The sequence below is a fragment of the Condylostylus longicornis genome, unplaced genomic scaffold (genome assembly GCF_029603195.1).
Source record: "Condylostylus longicornis isolate FDR11 unplaced genomic scaffold, ASM2960319v2 ptg000101l, whole genome shotgun sequence".
NCBI classification, from domain to species: domain Eukaryota; kingdom Metazoa; phylum Arthropoda; class Insecta; order Diptera; family Dolichopodidae; genus Condylostylus; species Condylostylus longicornis.
The window spans coordinates 186,467-207,816 of NW_026578069.1; the positions used below are offsets into that span (position 1 = coordinate 186,467).

At 25.2% G+C, this 21,350-nt stretch overlaps 5 protein-coding genes across 7 annotated transcripts in view; 3 read left to right on the plus strand and 2 right to left on the minus strand.

Moving 5' to 3' along the window:
* Positions 1–4,421, plus strand: part of LOC129614113 (RNA-binding protein fusilli) — a 124,635-nt gene extending 120,214 nt beyond the window's left edge. Inside the window, exons 12-13 of the mRNA XM_055528506.1 lie at positions 2,214–2,458; positions 3,205–4,421. Of these exons, the coding sequence (XP_055384481.1) occupies positions 2,214–2,458; positions 3,205–4,089 (1,130 nt within the window). The 3' untranslated portion in view covers positions 4,090–4,421. The remainder of the gene's footprint in view (positions 1–2,213; positions 2,459–3,204) is intronic.
* Positions 4,422–7,874: 3,453 nt separating this feature from the next.
* Positions 7,875–10,278, plus strand: LOC129614112 (protein Cep89 homolog). The gene is made up of 3 exons (XM_055528505.1): positions 7,875–8,165; positions 8,826–9,210; positions 9,291–10,278. Exons 1-3 carry the CDS (start codon positions 7,875–7,877, stop codon positions 10,232–10,234), a joined length of 1,620 nt encoding a protein of 539 aa, XP_055384480.1. The 3' UTR covers positions 10,235–10,278.
* A 199-nt stretch (positions 10,279–10,477) lies between these two features.
* On the minus strand, positions 10,478–14,496 carry LOC129614119 (uncharacterized). Of its 3 annotated transcripts, none has more exons than XM_055528515.1 (7): positions 14,450–14,496; positions 13,300–14,245; positions 12,395–13,234; positions 12,228–12,339; positions 11,716–12,166; positions 11,544–11,661; positions 10,478–11,469 (listed from the first exon to the last, which is right to left on the minus strand). In XM_055528515.1, the coding sequence occupies exons 2-7, from the start codon at positions 14,219–14,221 to the stop codon at positions 11,132–11,134; spliced, it is 2,781 nt and encodes a 926-aa protein (XP_055384490.1). In that variant the 5' UTR covers positions 14,222–14,245; positions 14,450–14,496; the 3' UTR covers positions 10,478–11,131. The 3 variants fall into 3 exon arrangements, with proteins under 3 accessions (XP_055384490.1, XP_055384492.1, XP_055384491.1); XM_055528517.1 differs by lacking the exon at positions 14,450–14,496 and adding an exon at positions 14,355–14,427; XM_055528516.1 differs by lacking the exon at positions 14,450–14,496 and adding an exon at positions 14,304–14,345.
* A 1,517-nt stretch (positions 14,497–16,013) lies between these two features.
* Positions 16,014–18,904, plus strand: LOC129614122 (THO complex subunit 5 homolog). The gene is made up of 7 exons (XM_055528519.1): positions 16,014–16,250; positions 16,369–16,506; positions 16,615–17,472; positions 17,526–17,641; positions 17,730–17,817; positions 17,885–18,469; positions 18,538–18,904. Exons 1-7 carry the CDS (start codon positions 16,146–16,148, stop codon positions 18,787–18,789), a joined length of 2,142 nt encoding a protein of 713 aa, XP_055384494.1. The 5' UTR covers positions 16,014–16,145; the 3' UTR covers positions 18,790–18,904.
* A 52-nt stretch (positions 18,905–18,956) lies between these two features.
* On the minus strand, positions 18,957–21,027 carry LOC129614130 (very-long-chain enoyl-CoA reductase). Its single transcript, XM_055528532.1, has 5 exons — positions 20,717–21,027; positions 20,291–20,655; positions 19,745–19,961; positions 19,485–19,600; positions 18,957–19,431 (listed from the first exon to the last, which is right to left on the minus strand). Exons 1-5 carry the CDS (start codon positions 20,720–20,722, stop codon positions 19,227–19,229), a joined length of 909 nt encoding a protein of 302 aa, XP_055384507.1. The 5' UTR covers positions 20,723–21,027; the 3' UTR covers positions 18,957–19,226.
* Between the last annotated feature and the right edge of the window lie 323 nt (positions 21,028–21,350).

Sequence of the window (21,350 nt, forward strand, 5' to 3'; positions counted from 1 at the left end):
TTCTTTCTATCAATTTTTTTTTTTTTTACACTGTCTCTTTTGTAACTGTCGCAAATTTTGTAAAATTAAATTGGTGTTTAGTGAATTCCAAATATAAAAAATGCAAAATAATAAAATAAATTTTTGTAAAACAATTAAAACATTTTGAATTTCGTAAATTTGCATTTTATATAATAATAAAACAAATAGTGTCTTTTATAATTAACTTTTATTTACATTTATGTACTTGTTTTTTTTTTTTTTTTTTTTTTTTTAAATCAAATTGATGATTTTACTGACAGAAAAGCTCTTCTTTATTTATTATGTATGGCATTCATTTCCACTGGTGGATTTGGTGGAAAATGGTGGTGTTTTAAAAAAAAAAATAAAAAATTTAAAAAAAATATATAAAAGAAAAAAAACAATTAATTTTCTAAGCTAAAAAATTTCGTAAAAACTAAAATAAAAAATATTAAAATAAAACATTATGTTTGTTGTAAATCCACTTAAAATTTTGTTGTTGTTGTTTTCTTATTTAATTTTATACTATATATATATACATTTTTTTTTTTTTTTTTTGGGGGGGGGGAAAACATGGTAAATATTATCAATAATTTTAAATATTAAATATATATATATATTTACGAAAAAGCTTCAAAATTCATAAAAAAAAAATTCACTTAATGGCTAAAAAATGGTGAGTGATTTTATTTTTATTTATTGATGATTCCAACAAAAAGTATAAATTTCATTTATATATATTATTTAACTTATGCATTCCTTATAGTTTTAACAATACATAATATTATATAATTTTTCTTTATATATTTATAAATACCATAAATTTATTAATCCATTTCATGAAAAAAAAAAAAAAATTAAAATGTAAAAATATTCTATTGTAAATATATTTTATAAAAATTAAATAAAATTTAATAATTGATTGAAAAATTATAAGAATTTAGAGTTTATTGCTGAAAATAATGTTTCAATCAAAATTTTTAATAATTACTTACTATATAATTCGATTTTCCTGAATCGATTTTCGTATTTGTAGAAATGAAAAGGTAGTAAGTACTATACAAATTAATTGTTACTATCATATTATTTTTGCATATATAAAACTAGAATTACATACGAGTAATAAGGCCCCTGAAATACTTAATAGAATTGCTTTTGTTTTTTGAAATATTTTTTGAATTTATTTACTTTTTTTAATTAATTTAATGCAATAAATTTTCAAAAAGAAAAAACAATATTTTTTAATTCTTTCGAATTAAATATTATTTTTAAAATTAAACATTAATTTAAATTATTAAATATAAAATTTAAATATAAAATTTAAAATAATTAAATATAAATTTTTAAAATTAAACAAATTGGATTTTTAAAACTAGAAAAAAAAATTAATAAATATTTTTATTAATCTTATATAATCGATCATTATCTCGATTCTTTAATAAATCGATCATTAAAACCACAAATTAATTTACCGAAATTATAATTGAATAAATAAATTCGATATTTCTTAATCTATACTTAAATATTATTTATAAATTTCATATTTACAATAGATTTAAATAATTTTACATTTTATTTTTAAATATTAACTAGTATAACAATCTAAAAACATATTTTTTTTTTTAGTATTTGGTAATTTCTATCAATTTTTTTTTTGTTTTCTTATATTATAGTTTTGTTTTTTAGTTTTTCAATAAATTTTACTTTATTTTTTTTTTTTTTTGTTATAAACCAGAAAAAAATTAAATAAAATAATTGTGCTCGTTATAAATTAACTTTCCATTTTTTTTATTTTAAATCTTTTCATACTTTTTCAAAAAATTTGTAGTAAATTTTTTTTTTGGAGAATGGCTGTTTTGTCTTAACACAAAATTAAAAAAAAAACAAAAATAAAATTTTAAATTTTGAATTGAAAAAATAATTATTTCTAGGGAATATAAATTTAATATCTCATACAAAATATAAGAAATTGTGATAATTGCATGATCCTAATTTTATTTAATAGTAAAAATGAAATAAAAAAAAAAAAATGTTGAGATACAAAATATTGAAAAAGATCTTACAATATCATATTATACAAATATAACTCGAAATTTTATAAATTAAGTAATTTTTTTTTTTCTTTTTTTAATTGATTTTTCATTAAAATAATAAAAGAAAAAAAATTGATTGAAATGCATAAATTTTAATTTGATTTTTGTTTTATTATTTAGGAGGAACTATAGTTGCACCTCCATTCGGAGCATTTCCACATTTTGGGCATCCAGCAACAATATTTCCATCTCCACATCAAAGAACTCATCCAACCGGACCGACTTTTTATCAACCACAATTGGTATATTGGCCATATCCAAGTCCACCAGTATCACCAACAACATATTATGCAAGCCCAGCTCCAACATCCTCACATCATCATGTTACATCAAATTTTTTACATCAAAACCATCATCAAGCTTTGGTAAGAATTATTTTCGATAAATATACAAATGTATAACATGTAACAAACAATATAACTTATACATATTATAAATTTTACGAATTCTATAAGTTTAATAATACAAGAATCTTTAAGTTCTTTAAGAAAATTAACTTAGAAATTTTCGCTTTTTAAAATTTTTGTAATTTTTTTTTTCAATATAAATTTTCTTTTTAGAATCAATCTTATGGTATAATTAAAGTATTTAATTTATTAAAGATAAAAACAAAAAATTTAATTAATTTATTAACAGAAAAACTTCAAAATTGTATTTAAAACAGAAATATTCCAAAAAATTAATACATATTTTAATTATACCTACATTAATACTCAGCTAATTTACATAATTTGCACATAAAATATTATTTACGGGGCTAATTCATTTTCTGCTTTTTCATTTTACTTAAAATTAGCAAAAATTATAGAAAATTCAGAAACTTGCATATGACATATAATTTAAAAAATAAAATTCTTAAGAACAATACCTATTAATAAAATATTATAAATAAAATAATAAAAATTAACTGATTGCATTTCTGAATCTTTCTTTAGATAATATTTGATATAAATGCACTTAAAATTGAATAGATGTCAGGATAATATGTCAAATTCAAATATATAGTTTATACAAACTAATTTTTAAACAAATTTAATTAAAATGCGATAAAAAAAAAAAACGTTTACGTTAACGTAAAAAGTAAAATATCCTCAAAACCTTTCCATAACAGTTTCCCGTAGATTTTATACCAGCATCACCTGCTGCATACCATCATGCTCCTCATCATCCTGTTGCAAATCATCATCATCAGCATGGTCATCATCAACGGCACCAAAATCATCATTACTCTTCTAATCAACATAATCACAATCATCACCATCATCATCATCAGCCTCAACCTGTTTCTCCAAGTTTACCACCACCACCACCACCACCCCCACCACAAATTCAACAGTCATCTCAATTACAGCAACAAACTTCAACTGTATTAAATTCACCATCATCGTCAGGTTCTAAACAATTTTCGGACAATAGTACACCAACTCACTCCAAGACCAATGGCATTTCTACCAACAGCAGTAATACAGCACAACAACATTTTCATCCAATGACCGTTGCAGTTGTTCCAACTACTTCTACTTCAACTTCAGCTGTTCAATTAACATCACCAATATTAAACGGGAATACTATGGCATCATCGCAACCTCAATCTCCATCTGCAATAACAGCAGTGCAACCTATCGTTGCAGCAACAACTAATGGAATTATAACTAATGGAAGTGCAACATCAACTGGTTTTATTCATCCGGTAGCAGCAGCTGCTGCTACTGGAACACCAATCGCAGCTTCACATATATTAACAATTGATACAAATGCAGCAGCCATATCTTTAGAAAAATATTCTGGTGGTCATTTACATCATCATCATCATGCTCAACAGCCAATACCAGGACAATTAGGACCAACTCAATTAACTGGCCGTATATTAAGTCCAACATTTTTAACTACAGCCAATTATCATCATCATCAACATCAAGGTACATTAGCGGCTGCTGCAACAGCAGGTACTGCTTTCAATGCAGCAAACCATTATGTTGAATTATATATTGCTTAAAAAATATATATATATATATATATTTATTCAGAAATAATTTGTTGAGTTTATGAATTTAGCTAATTTTTGTTGATATACTTTAAGTAGAATAATTTTTATTGATTTTAGCTAGATATACTTTTAATAAAATATCATTAAGAAAGTTGTGAATTTAATAGTATAAATCTGTTTTTTAATAATTAATTTTAATAGCTAAAGAAAGAAAAAAAGAACAATTAAATAAAAATATTTTTATTTTAAGAAATAAACTTTTTAAATTAATACTCAAAAATTATAAAAAAAAAAAATTTTGAATTCAAAGTAAGAAACCAAAAAGCTGTCCAAACTAAGAATATTAAAGTTTGTGATTAATTTTTGCTGATAATCTTAATATATATATAATAAATTGAAATATATATTAGTAATTATAAATAAATATATTGATTGCATAATATTATTTTAAGTGTGAACAAAAAAAATGTATAATGTAACTATATTTTTCATTTTAAAGTTTTAAATTTATTTGAAAAATATAGCCTTATTATGACAACCCTTTATTATGTAGCACTTTATACCACTAATTTTCTTTGTAATCATTTAAAACCTAATTCATTTTCCAATAATTATTTAAAACCTATTCTTTAATTATGATTTCAAATGAATATCATAGCTTTTTAATAGTGAAATTTATTAACGTATTCTTAGTTTTCTATAATTCTTTAAATTTTACAAAATAACGAAAGTTTAACAATAAATATACTTAAGAATTTGTAAGTACATATTTTGTTTGCTCAATTCTGTTGTCTTTTGTTTTAAATAAGAACAAATCCGTTGATATATTAAAATAAAATGTAAAATAAACAAAAAGTTAGTCTTTCCATAAAAAATTAATTATATTGTTTTAAAAAATTCATCATTAAATTGTACTATCAATTTAACTATTTAAAAATATACGGCAATAATTATTAATTTTTTAATTAATTGCTACATAATATGATAGGTTAAAAAAAATTTTAAATATAAACTATTATAGATTTAGTTTTTTTTTTTATTAATTTTATACTTGCCTCCAAATGAAATTTATTAACTCTTAAGTGATTGAAAATATTATTTTTTAATTAGATTTAAGTAAATACGTTAAATGATAATAAATAGTTAAAGTTTGTTTAACAAATTATTAACAACAAAGTCACAAATGTCTCCCAATTACACTTAACAAAAACAAAAAACAGAGTAAAAAAATAAAAATTTTTATTTTGAAATTTAAAGAAAATTCATTCTTTATTGTTTGTTATCTTTTAAATTTTTGTAGAGAAAGTTTTTAATATTCACATTAAAATTCAATTTGTTTCATATTAAAAATGTAAGCATTATAAATAATTAAAATTAATTTACATATTTTTTACTTTGATTGATGTATTTTTAATGTCCGTAATTAAAGAAAAAAATTGTACTCGTGGTTTTTTGATACACGAGAAAAATTATAACTGCAGAAGAAACTGTTGTGTTTCGAAGCCAACTAATTCAATTAATTGTTTACAATTTTGTATGAATTTTCTTTTATCTTGTAAATTTGATTGTTTGCAAAATATAAATACTTTATTTTAATTTAATTGTAGAGTTTTGTTTTTAAGAATTTCATACCAGTTTTAAAATTGACATTGTTATATAAGGAGAATCTCTATTAAATTAAAAATAAATGTTATGATTAATGAATTTTGATCCAAATGATCTACATAATATTATTATGAAAAAAAAAAAAATGTATACCATTACTAAGATTTATAATTAAGATGTTAAGAAATTTTCGTTATTTATAATGCGATAAATAATATATATGTATAAATATTTGTGTATATATTTCATTTTAATTTAAATAAATATATTATTACAAAACTTTATTATTAATTAAATATGTATCAGTAAAGCTAAATTAATTGGTTAAATGTTCGACATAAAACGCAGTAGGATTCACAATACTGAAACAATATTGAAAATTTAAAAAAAAAAATAATGCTGTTTTTTAAAAATGATATTTACATGATATATAAATTTTTTTGAAATTTTATTGTTGCGATTATAATAATATGTAATTAAATAATTGAATGAAACAAACAAACATCATATATGTAAATATTAAATGAATTTTATTTGTAAAAAAAAAAAAAAAATATTAAGTTTTAATAATAAATTTTTTAGAAAATATTAATCTTATACTTGAATTGTTATAAATTGTTATCATCAGTTTTTATTAAATAAAATATATTTTATTAATTTGTTATACATTGATATAAAAAATTACAAATCTATATTAAACATATATATATAAAGATATACACATATATGCATTATATGTAGTTATATAACTAAATAAATTTATGTGAAGAAAACAAAAATTATAAAGAAAATACGTTGATATTATTTGAAGAGAAAGAAAAAGCAAAAAACAAAAAAAAGAAATAGTTGAATATAAAAATAAAATTTTAAATTACCTTAGTTATTTTTTTATTTAAATTTAAAAACACATATTCCTTTATAATTTAATGTGAAATACTTAAACAGAAAAACAGAATCTTGATAGCAGCTTCCACAAAATTTATAAGTAAGGTAGGTGTTATTTTATACATTTGTCAACTAAGGGCATGATTATGTACTTCAGTTTTTTACAGGTCCAATGAGAATAAATTCCATGAGTATCGTTCCATTATATTCGTATTGGTATAATGTACTTTTCGATTAAGAATTTTTCTCCAAAATATTTACAATATTTAGTTACAGTTTATTCACATGTAATTATGGAAAGTAATCTAAATTTGTTTTAGTAATTTTAAATATTCAAGCATGCAGTCAATATTTTGAGAAAATATTAAAATACAAATTGAAAAAAATTAATAAAAAAATTGCATTTTCAATTACAAAAATGAGAATTCTGAATATGAAAATGAATAAAAATGAAAGAGTATATTTCAAAAGGTTTATTCCCGTTTATTTGACTTCGGATAAATTGCCATTAAGTTTTGTGATGATTAGACTATAAATTTCTTTAGTTAACATAGCTTGACTATGTTTTGGCGCAAATAATTCAAATTAGATACGATTATAAAAAATTTTTCGTATTTTTTCGTTTAGTTAGTAGCACTGTTTTCACTAACTTCAAAATATGGTGAAAATATACATTATATTATAGTTTGTCATATACAGTCTTAAAAATTTTCACCTTAACTTTACCATGGAAACGATAACGTCATAGAATTCTGTTTACAAATGGTGGCAATAATAGTCTACTGTCTGTTGATAAACATATATTAGTAAAATTTATTTAATTTAATTAAATTGTTTAAATTTACAAAACTATATAAATCTAATTAAAAAAATATTTGGAATTTACTACAATTTACAGTTAAATATACTTATAGCAAACCGTAACGATATGATTTAGTGGGAATTGAATGAGAATTTCCTGAATATCCTGAAAGTAAGTACCTAGCTATTGGTTATATTTTCATAAAAAGGTTAGTGGGTTAAAAATATCAACAAATATCTGTATCCATGTATCTTCTCATTGTGTGAAAATGAAATCATGCATACACCCCCAATTTCAAAAATATTCATTTAATAACTAACGTAAACGATATTAAATAATAAATGTATAAAAGGAACGAATCATATTCTATAATAAAATGTTTGAATAAACTTACAATATTATTGTTAATGCATGTTAAAATATTTTTAATAATATATTAAATATTTACTTTAATTGCTTTAGAGTTTAAATTTATACAAAGAAGTGTATCTATCAGTTATCGATGTCAACAAAACTTTTATTTAATCAAATTCAGCAACCTACCACCAGTACTAACCAAGAATTGAAATCTTCAAAACCAACCATTTCAAGATATCCGGTTACAGATTTAGATAAATCTGATGAAGATGCGATTAAACCGGACAAACCAAAAAAACCCCATAGACATAGGGATAGGAAGCAAACAGAGACTAAAAAATATTCAGGGAATTTCGCGGAGGGCAGAAGTCGAAGTGCAGAATACAAAATTGCTGCACAACGTGATGTCAATGATATTGAACAGCTGAAAATAATGGTAAATAAAAATTTGTTTTTAAAAATTAACAAAAATAATCCACGTATGTAAGTATGTATGTAGTTTAATATTTTATTAAACGGTTCTGAAATTTTGCTTAACAACTTGCATATTTACTTCATAATTTGTGAAAGTATTTTAAGAGTAATATACTAATAATAACAGAATTTTATTATATGTATTCATTTAAGAATATGCCGTTGAAGGCATCACTTAAGATGATTATAATTTGGACAATATTATTGAGGTTTTTAAATAATCCTCTATCATCTCAATACATGCTTTTTACAAAATATTGGTAAATATCATAGATTAATCTTTTCATATTTTTTTCGGAATAAATATCACATACTTACCAAATTTTTTAGAGAAAAATTCTTAAGCTTTTTTACCTAAATTAAATTCCAAAATCCAATTGCGCTTCAGATATAGTTACTTATATATATTTCCCATTATTGCAAAAATCAAAAAATAAATGACTTCATTAGGTACTACTTACAATTATAACTTATAATTACTTTGTAAAAGTTCACATCATTTATCACATAATTTATCTATCTTATATTTAGAATTTTATTTTATTTTTAATTTTAAGTAAATAATAATTGATGGTTGTAATTTATTTAATTTTCTATTCTAATATATATGTACATAATATAGGTTCAAACAAAAGATGATCAAATTGAAAAACTTGTAAAAAAAATAACTGAAGTTTATGGACATAATGAAGAATTTTCAAAAGAAAACCAAAAACTAACAACTGAAATACAACAACTTAATAAAAAAATTGAAAATCTTTCAATATCGCTACAAAGAACTGAAAACAAAATTTGTGAAAACTGTAGTGTATGGCAAAATGAAAAAGAAAATTTAACTGAATGTAACAAAAGTTTAAAAAATGATGTGGAAATGATGAAAACACTTGTTTATAGATTAAATGTACAAATTGAACGTTACCAAGACAAAGAGAGAAAATTTTCAACAGAGCTTCCAAATGATGAACCAGACAATAATTGTCATTTATATCATCCAACATATCGTTCCAGTGCAGAATCACCTGTTTTAGGTAAGATTCCAAGTGTTATAAAAAATATACTATGTACATACATAATAATTTTGTTTTAGAAAACTCTTTGCATTGGGGCTCCGTAAATACTCATACTTTAGCTCCTCTTCTTAATTCCTACGAGGAAATGATACGCGAAAAAGAAGATCTTATTCAAAATTATGAAAGTGAAATGAATCGTTTTACTGGTCAATTAAAAGAAATTTTGGATGAAAATGAACGGTTGCATAAAGAAATTGATGAAAGTCGTAAAGGAAAAGATGGTTGGCGTGAGGAACGTACACGAATGCAAGCGCAATTAGATGTTTGTAGATCTAAAGCAGAGCTTCAAACTAGACGTGGTGATATTGCTAAAGAAAAACTTGTTGAAGTATTAAGATGCTATGAACAAAAAGTGCAATCACAATCATTAGATTTAGAACGTTTGCAAGAAGCTTATGGAAGAGCTAAAGGTGAATTAGTTTCATATAAGAATTTAAATCAACAGCCTGAAGTTATAATTGAAAGTTTAAAAGAATGTCAAAAATTATTTGAAGATTTAAAATCTGAACATCAAAATGATAAATCAAAATTGTTACAAGAATTACAAGAAATTAAAAAAACAAATTTGGAATTACAAACTAAAAATCATTCATCAAAAGAAGAAGTATTAAATTTAAAAGTTGAAATTAAAAAGCTTTCATGTAATATAGAAGAGTTAAATGATAAAAATTGTTATTTAAAAAAGTCTGCTCAAAAATTAAAAGAATCAAGAGACAGATTAAAAGCTAGACTTAGAATTGCTTTACAATGGGCTCACAAATTAGATGAAAGCCAACAAAAAATGAAAAATACTTGGGATGAACTTAAACAATTAGAAGCCATTGTTAGACATAAAGAATCCCAAATTCGGGGACTACATGCTCGTCATATAGAAGAAGTTGGAAAATTAGAAAAAAAATTAATACAACGAGATGAAACTATAAAAAATATATTGAAAGAACGCACAAAAACGAATAACTAATATAATTAAAAAATTTAGCCTTTTTTAGATGATTATTAACATAGAACTTGTTTTAATTATATAATATGAACTTTAATAAATTATTGAAATTTTCAAATACTAAGTATTAATTTTTGCCCAATACAAATTTTGTAAAAAGCGAGTTTTAACTATTTTCGTTTAAATCAACTTTTGCCTTTATATGAAGTAATTAAGCGTAAAAGAGATTTGAAACATAGTAAAATTTAAAACTAAATATTTATATAAAGTAATAAAAATTTATTAACATATATTAATATAATTGTTCTACATATATTATAACATATATTATATTATGTAGAACAATTTATTACTTGCAACGATTTACAAAATTACGTTTACAAAATTTATCAACCTTTGAAATATCACAAAAACTGCTATCTGACATCCCAACAGTTTAGTTTGCGATTTTATAGCATTATTATTATTTTAAACATGTGGATCCTTTTTAGCATTTTCTAATTAAATCTGATTTTATTTAGCTAAATACGTACATATATATGCATTAATTTATTTTAAAACATTATTTTTAAAGGAAAACAGTATAAAACAAAATAAGGAACTAATTCTATTATAGCAACTGAAATTAAACAAAATTTACGAAAAATTAATATAAAAATTGCATAAAATATATTTACAACAACATAATTGTAAATTGTAACCTTTCTAAAATATTTGAGAAATATTTTAACTAAACTGGTAAAAATACTTCTTCAATTTGATTTTTATGAACAAAATAAGGCTTGAATGTTTTTGTAACTTAGAAAGAACTATTACTAGAAATTATATGATAATACTCTAGTTAATGATTTAGTATTAAATTAAAATGACGATTATTAATGGCATTGTGAATACTCCTCATCGCACAACAATTACATATCAACTAATTTTTGATTTAGATGAAATAATAGTTTCTGTTTTAATGGGACTAACAAATAGATCATAACGACTATCTTCTAAATATTTCGAACAAGTTGCTTCTTCCGATTTCAAACGTTTTTTATTATATTTTTTTCTACTACTAGCAAAATTTGTTATAGATGGCTGATATGCAATTAATTTTGGTTTTAATCGATTATCAAACCAATTGATTGGAATTGGACATGTTTTTGATATATCCGATCCATTTGGAACTGTTGAAATTATGGAACGTGGCTGCAAAAATCTAATAAACCGTCGAAGCTCCGAGTAACTTGAATGCTCTGAGTACTCTATACCTAAAAGAAATTTTAATAATCCATGTTTATTCTGCATTTAAAATTAGTGTAATTGCATGCAATATTGAAATTACCAACAATATTGATTTTGCCTCGGTATTGCGGCTTAGAATTTCTTTCCCAACCACTGGGGCGAATAGCTAATACTAAATCGAAATACTCTTCGTAAGTTTTGTAATATTTAAATAGTTTCTAAAATATAAATGTAAATTAAGAAAAAATATGTTTTTAAGTTAAATCAATTACATCATAGAATAGTTCGCCAACAGACAAAACATGAATACCCGCTGTTTTCGGATCATTCCCAATATATTTCACTAGCTCCGGGTCGGCAATACATCTTAAGGCTTTCAGTCTATTTCCAGACGTGTATACAGATTGTCCAGTCATTTCAGCAATAGCTGCCCAAACTTTTTCTTTGCCAATTACATATGATCCACAAATGTATAAAATTCTTTTTCCAATATGCTTCTCTTCAAATTTTTTGACACAGTTTCTTACATCTTCTATACTTTCGAATTGCGGTTTAAAATCGTAATTATTATTCAAGTAAGTAGTATCTAAATATATCGTTTGAACTTCATTGTTCCAGAAATATGGATTTGATTCCATTTCAAAAGACGCTCTAAAATCTCCTGTATGCAATGTTACATTACCGTTTTGAAATTTAAAAGCAAACATTACAGCACCCGGGCAACTAAAAAATTTTATTTTTTAAGGTTTGAATAATTAATTATACAAATTTTACAAGATCTTACTGATTGGCATCAATTGCGGTAATTTCAATTCCATTTATATTTATGGATTCATTTGGATCAATTACATTTATATACTCTGGATTAACATGGATGAATCCTTCCACTAGTCTGGCTACAATAAGATAATACTAGGGATGTCAAGTATCAAAACCAAATTTATTAGTTACCAGTAATGGATGACATATAAATTGGCATCGAAAATGCTTTTTTCAATCCAATGTAATGATCACCATGATAATGCGATAAAAAGTAATGCGTAATGCCTTCTATATAACCGAAACGAAAAGCATCTACTGCGAAGGTAGTTCCACTAACTACTTTATAAAACGGACATTCTACAGATTTTTGGGTTTTGTGATTTGATTTAGTTTTTCTTCCTTTTATATTAATATTAGTAGTCTCCTTTTGCTTTAAGATTGGTTCGCTATCCTCATCGCTAATGTTTATTGTACAATTTTCAGATCGAAAATTTTCCTTGCAGCTATTTTCGGTTTTAGTGCTATTTGTCTTCAAAGACCTTTCTGAAACAGGAAACGATAATAACGAATCTAATTCCGACAATTTTTGTTCCATTTGATTAGTTGGACCTGAATTTTTGAATGATAATCTCTTTCTAGCTCTCTTAGACTTTGTAGGTTGAATTTCTTCATTCTCCATTGTTATTTTACTTTCGGAAGATTTTTGAAAACTTGAACTCTTGTGAATTCGTGCTGTTTCGCTTAAAGCAAAACTCTCACTTGACATGTTGCACTGAATTTGATTTCTCAAATTTTGTATATGAGCTGAACTTAGAGATTTTGTGCTCGCACCCTCTACATTCCTAGCAATAAGAGCAGCATTCATAGAACTAACTAAATTTACATCGCAATCGTTTCGTTCCTCTTTGACGGCATTTGCAAAATTAAAATTTTTGTCTTCTGTATCTGCTTGTTCTTTATTAAATTTGTCTAAATTAAGGTTGGTCCCCTCTAAGTTGTTTTCAATTTTTATTTCTTGAAGATAATAATCTAAATTAAAAAAAAAATAACTTGTAAGACTTGTACAAACTTAAAAAACTTTATACAGCAATTACCTAAATATGAATTCACATTTTCTATCGTACAAGGCTCAGTTTTCGATTCCCTTACCTTAGATTTATCAAAAGTTTTAAAATAGCTGATAGTATTATTTTTTGGTGTTATTGTGAAATATTTTTCAATTCTAGTTTGACTCGGAGGATGATTTTTATAACTAATTTTTTTTAAATTTGTTGATCTAGTCAATCTACGAATGATGGGTTTCTTTTCTGTGTCAAAATCAGAGTCGTCGTCAGAATTATTACTGAAATTCTTTTTAATTGTACTTTTTGCTTTAACTTTTGTTTTTTTAGTTTTAGGAGTTTCAACTGAGATTTCATTTAAAATTTCTAGCTTTTTTTTCCTGCTTTGGCTCTTTGTTTTTTCTTCCTTAATTTCCACTTTATAATTTTTGGACGAATTTCCAATAATTCTTTCCTCCCCTACGAAATCGGATTCATCATTCGAATTTTTGCTACGTCTTTTTAATGGGCTTTTAGTTTTAAGGATACTTTTTCTAATTTTTGGAGTTTTAACTGAGGATTCATTTATGCTTTGCGAAGTTTTTCTACTTTTTCCTCCCTCTGCTTTTTCCTTCTTTACTTTGGTTGTCACATTTCTTAATTTTTTAATTTTCTCAGTTTTTATTGGAGTTTTTTCCTCACTTTCCCTCGAGGATATGGATATTATTTCAGTTTGTTCTAAGTTATTACCTTTCTGATGATCAGACAATTCCATTTTTGGTTTTTGTTTTGAAAGTGAAAGATTTAAAAAATTAAATCCCACGCTACATATTTGGGAATTCTCAATAAAGTTATTTGCATTAAGCGGACACTCACTTTTACAAGTATTTGGTAGTGCTTCAGGAAGTTCTTTAGGCAAGACTGTTTTAATAATACTTGTAAAATTTTCAGCGCTTGCTTTGTTTGGAAACTTCATTTCAACCAATTTATGCGGTTTTCGCTGAAAAAATATAAAAATCTTATATTTATAAAATTTGATGTGTTATTCATGTATGTACATTTTGAGTACATTTTTGGTGGGAAAACCTTTTCTGTCACACTTTGATTACCAAGTTTCAAAACAAAAATGTAATTTTTATGATTAAATCAAATGCATAATTAATAAATGGATTAATAAATAAACAAGTTCTAAATAAAAACTTACCTAAATACCCTATCTATGCTTGTCCTAACGTCATTGTTCCTTAATCGTACTCAAATTTTGTTTTTCAAAAGGATCAGAGTTGTTCCATAGACAAATTGAATTAATAGACAGGAATATAATTTATTTTTCGCTTTATACCTAATTGAATCTTCTAGATCTAGCATTTTCTCGTTAAGAAAAGTTATATTTTGGGAATTAACATATTTTTAACAATCCATTACTTAAGTAAAATATGTAAAGGCTTAAAATGGGATTTTTGGAAGATTCCTTAGGAAATTTAAAAATTGAATAAAATTTAAAAAAAAAATTAAGTATGTATGTATGTATCTTTTCTTATAAAAATTTAAACAAAAGCATTTATTTTTTTAAGCAAGAAACTTAATTATCTCACTCATCTCAAAAATAAAATTTCTTTAGGGCATTAAAATATTCTAAGAAAATCTAGAAATAGTAATTCAGTTGTTTTTCAATTTTGGGCGGTTAAATATTTTCTTTGAGCCCCCAAATGACAGTCTATCTGTTATACGTCTGTTAGTTTCTCTTAAGTGTCAGTGGAAATAAAGTTTTGACATTAGAAGAGCGAATTTAAAAAAGCTAGGAAAATGGCCAAATCTATGAAAAAAGAAATCAAATTCAAAAGATTGCCAATAGTTGCGAATATTAATTTCGTTCCATTTAAGTATTCAAACTACTCAAATTACTATGTAGTTTCTAAATGGTACAGTTTTTTTTGGTATGTGAGTAAAATATTACCTTAGTTTATTAAGGTCCAATTTAAATTACGTATTTGTTTTGGAAAAATCTGACAATCTGTTTAATATTTTACTTTCTAAACGCAAATAAAATTAAAAAATTATTTAAAAATTTTCAAATTTGAAAAAGAGCAATTTTTGTTTTATTTTTCAAGTGACAATTTAAAAAAAAAACACAATTCAAATATCACTCACAATTTAATGCTAGAATAAGAAAACATAAAATCTATCTGTTACAAATCAAAAATACTATCTCCATCTACCGGAAAAAAAACTTGTAACTGCGCAGACAGATCATCTACCCATTTATACTTGTGTACTTGTCTTCAGTTTTGGCTACTTATGAATACTCATATAAATGGAACACAGGTAATATGAAACAGTTGCTTTGAATTTTTCAGTAAATAAAATTGATTATAATAGTTGAACTTTATACTTACTTCAATATATCAAGTTGATCAGAAACCTGTCAGGTTGATTCATATGTTATAAACACATCTTTTGATGATCTCAAATATATATATATAAGATATATGAAACGTAATCTAATAGATCCCAAATATCTACCGTATCGTATCAACCAATCATTGATGGAACAAATAAACGTATAACAAACATTGATGCAAAAGCTATTGTGTAAACATAAATATTGACAAGAAGAGCGCGATTTTTTTCCAAAAAAAGAAATCGATTTATATTGTACTATCGATAATTTATATACTTCTTCGGCCATACTGTGCTGCCAACGTTAAAATTCTGAGTTGAAGTATTGAAAAAAGAAAAAAACTAAAAAATTCAACTCTGCATTTGTGTTGAGAGTGACATTTAAAGATATTAAACTCAAGAGTCTGAACTTAAGTGGATGTATCAAAAATTAATTTTTTATTTGTTAATTTGTTCATGCAAGAGTAAAGTTTATTGCTTTTTTAATTAAAAAATTCAAAATGGTTAACAAGGAATCCCTTGAAAAAGATATAAATGAAAAAAAGAGGCGGAAAACCAGCTCTGATGTTGGAACATCTAAACAATCAAAAGAAGAAGTATATGAGGTTAGATTCACATCTTAAACTAGGATTTTTTAATTAATTTATGTTCGCTTATTTAAACAGAATTTCTAAATTTAAAAGAAAAATGTGACCAATGCGTTTAAAATGAGTTTTTTTTTAGAGTATCATAAGACATGAGGAGGAGGAGGCTAAAACCAGAGCAGCAAAAGAGGACATGGCGCTCTTTCATCAAACTTGTGGAGAGCTGAAAACGATATTTGATGAAATTGCTACATTAAAAAAGGATAATTCAGAGAAGGTCTGTGCTCAACATTAAACTTCAAAAAAGAAGAATTAGCAAATAAAAAAAAAACTACAAAAAATGAAATTTACATTTAATACCTAATTCATTTCACTAAATTTAAAGGCAAAATCAGAAATTCTCGAAAAACGTATTCAAGGATCATTAATTTTTGTTCTTCTTAAGAAACTTAATCGTTTGGATAAAATACGTTTGCGTTCAGGACGAGATGCATTACATAAAGAAAAATTAAGGGTTGATAGTAATCGTCTCCAGTTACAAAATTTGTTATATGAACTAAATCATTTAAAAAGGGAAGTTGAACACTGCTATCAATTCAAAAGTCAAGATGAAGAAATTGAATTAGTATCTGAAGAAGAATTTTATGCTACTGCTCCAGAAATAGTAAGTCGGCCAGATAAAACAAAGAGTGATGAACATTCTAAAAGATTAGCTCGGTTGGAATGGGAGTTACAACAACGAAAAGAACTGTCGGCTCTTGTTAAAGAATTAACTGTGTCTAAGGAAAGTGTTTCTAAGGATATAAGTTTGAAAGTTGAAAGGTTAAATTCATTGGCTCCATGTCTAGAAGCCCTTTTAATAGCTACGAGACCATTACAAACAGCATTAGACATGGAAATTGAAAAAGAATGGGAGGTTCAACAATCAGTTCGATTACTGCCACGTCCCCTTTATTTAGTTTATGTTAATTTATCTGCTTATGGTGAGGCCTGCGACAAGTATTTAAAAGTTTCAATTGCTGAAGATGAAGAAGAAATGAGACAGATAGAGGATGAAGATAAAATTTCAGATTTAATGGATGAAACTTTAAATGATGATAATCAAGAGTCCGATGGAGATGAAAATGAAATTTCTGAAAATATACCTCGGAAAAAGTATCATAAAAGGAAAAGTACTGTAGACTCTAAAGAAGTAAAGCGAAAAAATCTTTTTAAAGCACATCCATTACGGGTTGTAATTTCAGTAAGTTAAGAAATTTTTTATTTGAAAGAAAGGTATTTTATATTTAATTTTAGTTTGAAAAGAGAGGTAGCAAAGAACAGCTTACTTTAACATTGCATTATTTTGAAAATCTTAATCTTATCACATTGTCTACAAAAGTTGAAATAGAAAACTTGACTTCGGCAGCAGGGTATGATTTAAGAAAAATATGTATACATATATATATAGCTATATATGCATAAGTAAGAAGTAATTATAGTTGTCACTTTTTATTTAAGGGCTGTGGTATCAGCAGAAAACGTGTTAAACAATTTGTACGCAAATGACCGTGGTGAATGTAGTCCAAATCCTAAGACAAAGTATCAAGTAACTTAATTTAAAATATTTTTTATTACACAAATAATTTGCAAAAATACTTCACCCCTAATTTTAGTTACGTGAGTTTGAAATGACAGAAAAGCATCTTTTAGAATATTTTAACGAAAAAGATTACGGAAAGCCATTCAAGTGGGTTCAACGTTTATGTGGTCTAAATTTTCCAGCTTCAGATGAACAAGAATCAACTTCATCGGCTGATTTCAATGAAGACAAATCAGTTGAATGGGCTCAAAATTCAGTTCCTGCAATTGTTAAAACTATTCGTTCCCGTTGGCTATCGCGCTTAAACCTATACCAGCAGATTCAAGCCTTGGAAAACAAAAATATTGAGCCTGTAGATTCAACTTCTATGGATGTTGATGAAGATAATTGTTCAACATTAAGAATATCTTCATCTTTAGTGCAATGGACTAATCTATCATGGTTGGAATATTCATCTGACTCTTCTACACAACAATTTGTTGAATTTAATGTTGTGTCAGAGCATGATATGTTTTATCGCGCCATAATTACAAGAAATTCTGCAAAATTAGAGTGCTTGATAAGCATACCCAGTGGTTTTCCAAATAAATACCCCATTTGGTCACTTTGCCTGTTTTGGAATGGCAAACATAATTCGCAAACGAATCAAGCTATAAGAGTAAACAAAAAATTAATTATATGATGAATTTTTTAATGGACTTTTTTTTTTTTTAATTTTGCTCTAAGGAAATGGAAATGTGGACGAATTCTATCGAAATAAATTCTGTGCATAAGAAAAATATTTTATCTGCTCAATTAAAACGAACAATGACTAGTTTAGATATATTTTTGGAGACTGAAGGTCCATTGTACAGCCCGGCTGAATTTGTTCAAGATAAAACGTTTTTGCAACCATTCCGAGGCAGAACTCGTTCACGCCCTTTCAAAAGTGTGCAAATTGGTAGTAATACGGTATTCAAGCAAATTGAGAAGCTTTGAAGAAATGTAATTAAATAACGCAAAAGAATTAAATATTTTTAATTTTTTTAAATTTTAAAATAGAAGTGTTATTTTAGTTGTAATCTTAAGATAAAATAAAATTCTTATCTATTAATAATAATTTTAATTTTCAAAAACAAGAATTTTTTTTGCAGCCTCTTTCAATAATAACCTATGGCATAATAAAACAATTTTGTGTACAAAAGGAAAATGCTTTAATATTACAACTTTCTGAATTAATTATAAATTTCAACATAATAATCTCTGACCAATTTGTTCTTGAATCATTCAAAAAAAAAATTAAATACATATGTACTTAATATAATAACAGAATTAAAATAATTATTCCTAAAAAGCAATCAATCGTCCGAACCAGAAATTTAATATTAGAAAAACACCACTAAATTAAAAACTAAATGTGAAAACCTAGGAGAAATTTAAAGTAAAAAGGGGAAAATTGCTTTTCGACTCTTTGGATAATCATTGAACTCCTTTTTGTAATTTCTGTGTTTTCCTAATGCCCAAATAGTCATTTGATAAGCACCAGCAAAAGCGAATAAACCGGCTGGAATGCATGAGGTCATTATAGAGAAAAATACCCAAGCTCCAATCTCATATGTGTAATTTGGGCAAGATACAAAACTAAAAATAATAAATATTAGAAAATATTTTCAAATACAACAAAATGTACTTACTTGTAAAGTTTGGTTAAGGGATTACCATCCGGTTTAGGAATTTTTCTTACTTTGCTGCCTGGTGGTCTTAAATTTCTTAAGTTAATATGAATTGAGAAATTGCCGAGTTCGCAAAGCTAAAATCATTTATAGAAATGGAGTTAAATATATATACATATATAATATATTAAGGTTTATCGATATTAAACTTTAAGCCTTTATGTAGGTTTATTTGTAATAACAGTTATTTGTATGTATCCTAATATTGATATTTAACTTACAATGAATCCTGCCAATGCTCCATAAACTTGCATTAGACATGGTGGTGTAAATAGCGGATGATTTACATGAAATGCAACATATGCTGTGAAACCCCAGTAGTAAGCACAATTTTTAAATAGATTTCTTATTGGCATAGTGGAATGGGAAAATCGATGTACAAAAATTGTTTCCAACAGTCTCTTAGCATAATGCAAAGTCCAACAAGCTGCTGCAATACTAAAAACAAAACAATTTTTAAAAATTTTCGGTAGATTCAGAAATCTGTGTCGATTATTTTTTGTTAAACATTGTTTATGCTTAAAGTCAACTTTATAGCTATCTACCTATTACTATATTACAAAGCATAAATTTATTCAAAAAAAAAAAAGAAAGTTTAGTTTTCATAATGTGGCATATAAAATGTCTTCACTTAAAAAAAAAAAGCAAAAAGGAAAAGTTCAAATGAGGTCAAAGATGAACTTTTTTGATTGAATTTCAAAATCTATTGAATAATTAAGCTTAAAATTGAAGGTATTTATAAAAAGAATTTAATCAATTATACTTACTGAGCTGTAGTTGATATAACGGCATCTGTAGTATCTCCATAAAAAATGTATGGACGTTGATATACCCATAAATATACTGCTAAAGGGCCAGCATATTCTGCTAGAAACACTGTACTCCAGCCAATTTGTGGTCCAAGATCTTTTAGATATAACTTGGTTCCATTTCGGACACCTAATTTTTCTAAAGTATCGGAATCTTTCAAGGTTTTGCCTTTTGCTTCTAATTTTAATGATATTCTATCTGCATGTGGCGTATTTTTTATTTGTTTCTGAATTATTTGACGTAATTCACTGACTGTAATCTTTGGACTTTCAATATTACATTTTCCATATGGTTTAGAAGTTTTTGGATTCAAAATTTCTACCTAAATATTTTATATAGCTAAATTTTATCAAAAATTTTTCAACAATTATTATTACAATCACCTCCATAATTAGTAAGATAATTAATTATCTCAATACCAAATAAGTAGTTTAACACCTAGCGCTGGGTATATTCAAAACCGCACAATACACCTTACGTACACCTCAGTCAAATGCAAACTAAGCTATGTAAATGTTTATGCTAATGTCGTTAGGAGAATTATTTTAAGCTTTAAAATCGTTTTAACTTATAATGTCCGGTCTTAACTAAGGTATAAATTTAAGCTTAAATAGTTTAGATTTACTTTCTCCTGCCCCTCTGCAAAGGAAATTTAATAATCAACTGATTTTAGATACAAAACCACTTATCTAGATTTTTGACAGTACTTAAATGCGAAGCGAATATTAGAATAAAAGGTGTTGCCGCTTTTTTTAAATTTTCTGTTTTGCTCACAATAGCAGATTTGCAGATTTTGATTGTTACATCAATTTGACAGAAATAGTTGTAAAATTTTTTGTGTATAGTTTTTAGTTTTAATTATTCGTATAGTATCTAGTTTTAAGTGCAACTTTTCGTTTTTCTTTTGAAAAAATCAAAAGATAATTTTTCCAATATCAACTAGATATATTTTTTTTTCTTATTTTTCTATTATTTAGATTTTTAGTTTTTTTTTTCAATGATTGTTTCAAACCAATT

Bases quoted from the DNA above. Each gene is read 5' to 3' on its own strand.
- LOC129614112 (XM_055528505.1), top strand. From the start codon at position 7,875: ATGTCAACAAAACTTTTATTTAATCAAATTCAGCAACCTACCACCAGT. The intron at 8,166-8,825 runs GTAAATAAAAAT...TACATAATATAG, and splicing joins TTGAACAGCTGAAAATAATG to GTTCAAACAAAAGATGATCA. The intron at 9,211-9,290 runs GTGCAGAATCAC...ATTTTGTTTTAG, and splicing joins TCATCCAACATATCGTTCCA to AAAACTCTTTGCATTGGGGC.
- LOC129614119 (XM_055528515.1), bottom strand. From the start codon at position 14,221: ATGAAGTTTCCAAACAAAGCAAGCGCTGAAAATTTTACAAGTATTATT. The intron at 12,167-12,227 runs GTAAGATCTTGT...AAAATTTTTTAG, and splicing joins ACCGCAATTGATGCCAATCA to TTGCCCGGGTGCTGTAATGT. The intron at 11,662-11,715 runs GTAATTGATTTA...TTTATATTTTAG, and splicing joins TTGGCGAACTATTCTATGAT to AAACTATTTAAATATTACAA.
- LOC129614122 (XM_055528519.1), top strand. From the start codon at position 16,146: ATGGTTAACAAGGAATCCCTTGAAAAAGATATAAATGAAAAAAAGAGG. The intron at 17,473-17,525 runs GTAAGTTAAGAA...ATTTAATTTTAG, and splicing joins CATTACGGGTTGTAATTTCA to TTTGAAAAGAGAGGTAGCAA. The intron at 17,642-17,729 runs GTATGATTTAAG...TTTTTATTTAAG, and splicing joins AACTTGACTTCGGCAGCAGG to GGCTGTGGTATCAGCAGAAA.
- LOC129614130 (XM_055528532.1), bottom strand. The intron at 19,962-20,290 runs GTAAGTATAATT...TTTTGTTTTTAG, and splicing joins GTTATATCAACTACAGCTCA to TATTGCAGCAGCTTGTTGGA. The intron at 19,601-19,744 runs GTAAGTTAAATA...AAATGATTTTAG, and splicing joins GAGCATTGGCAGGATTCATT to CTTTGCGAACTCGGCAATTT.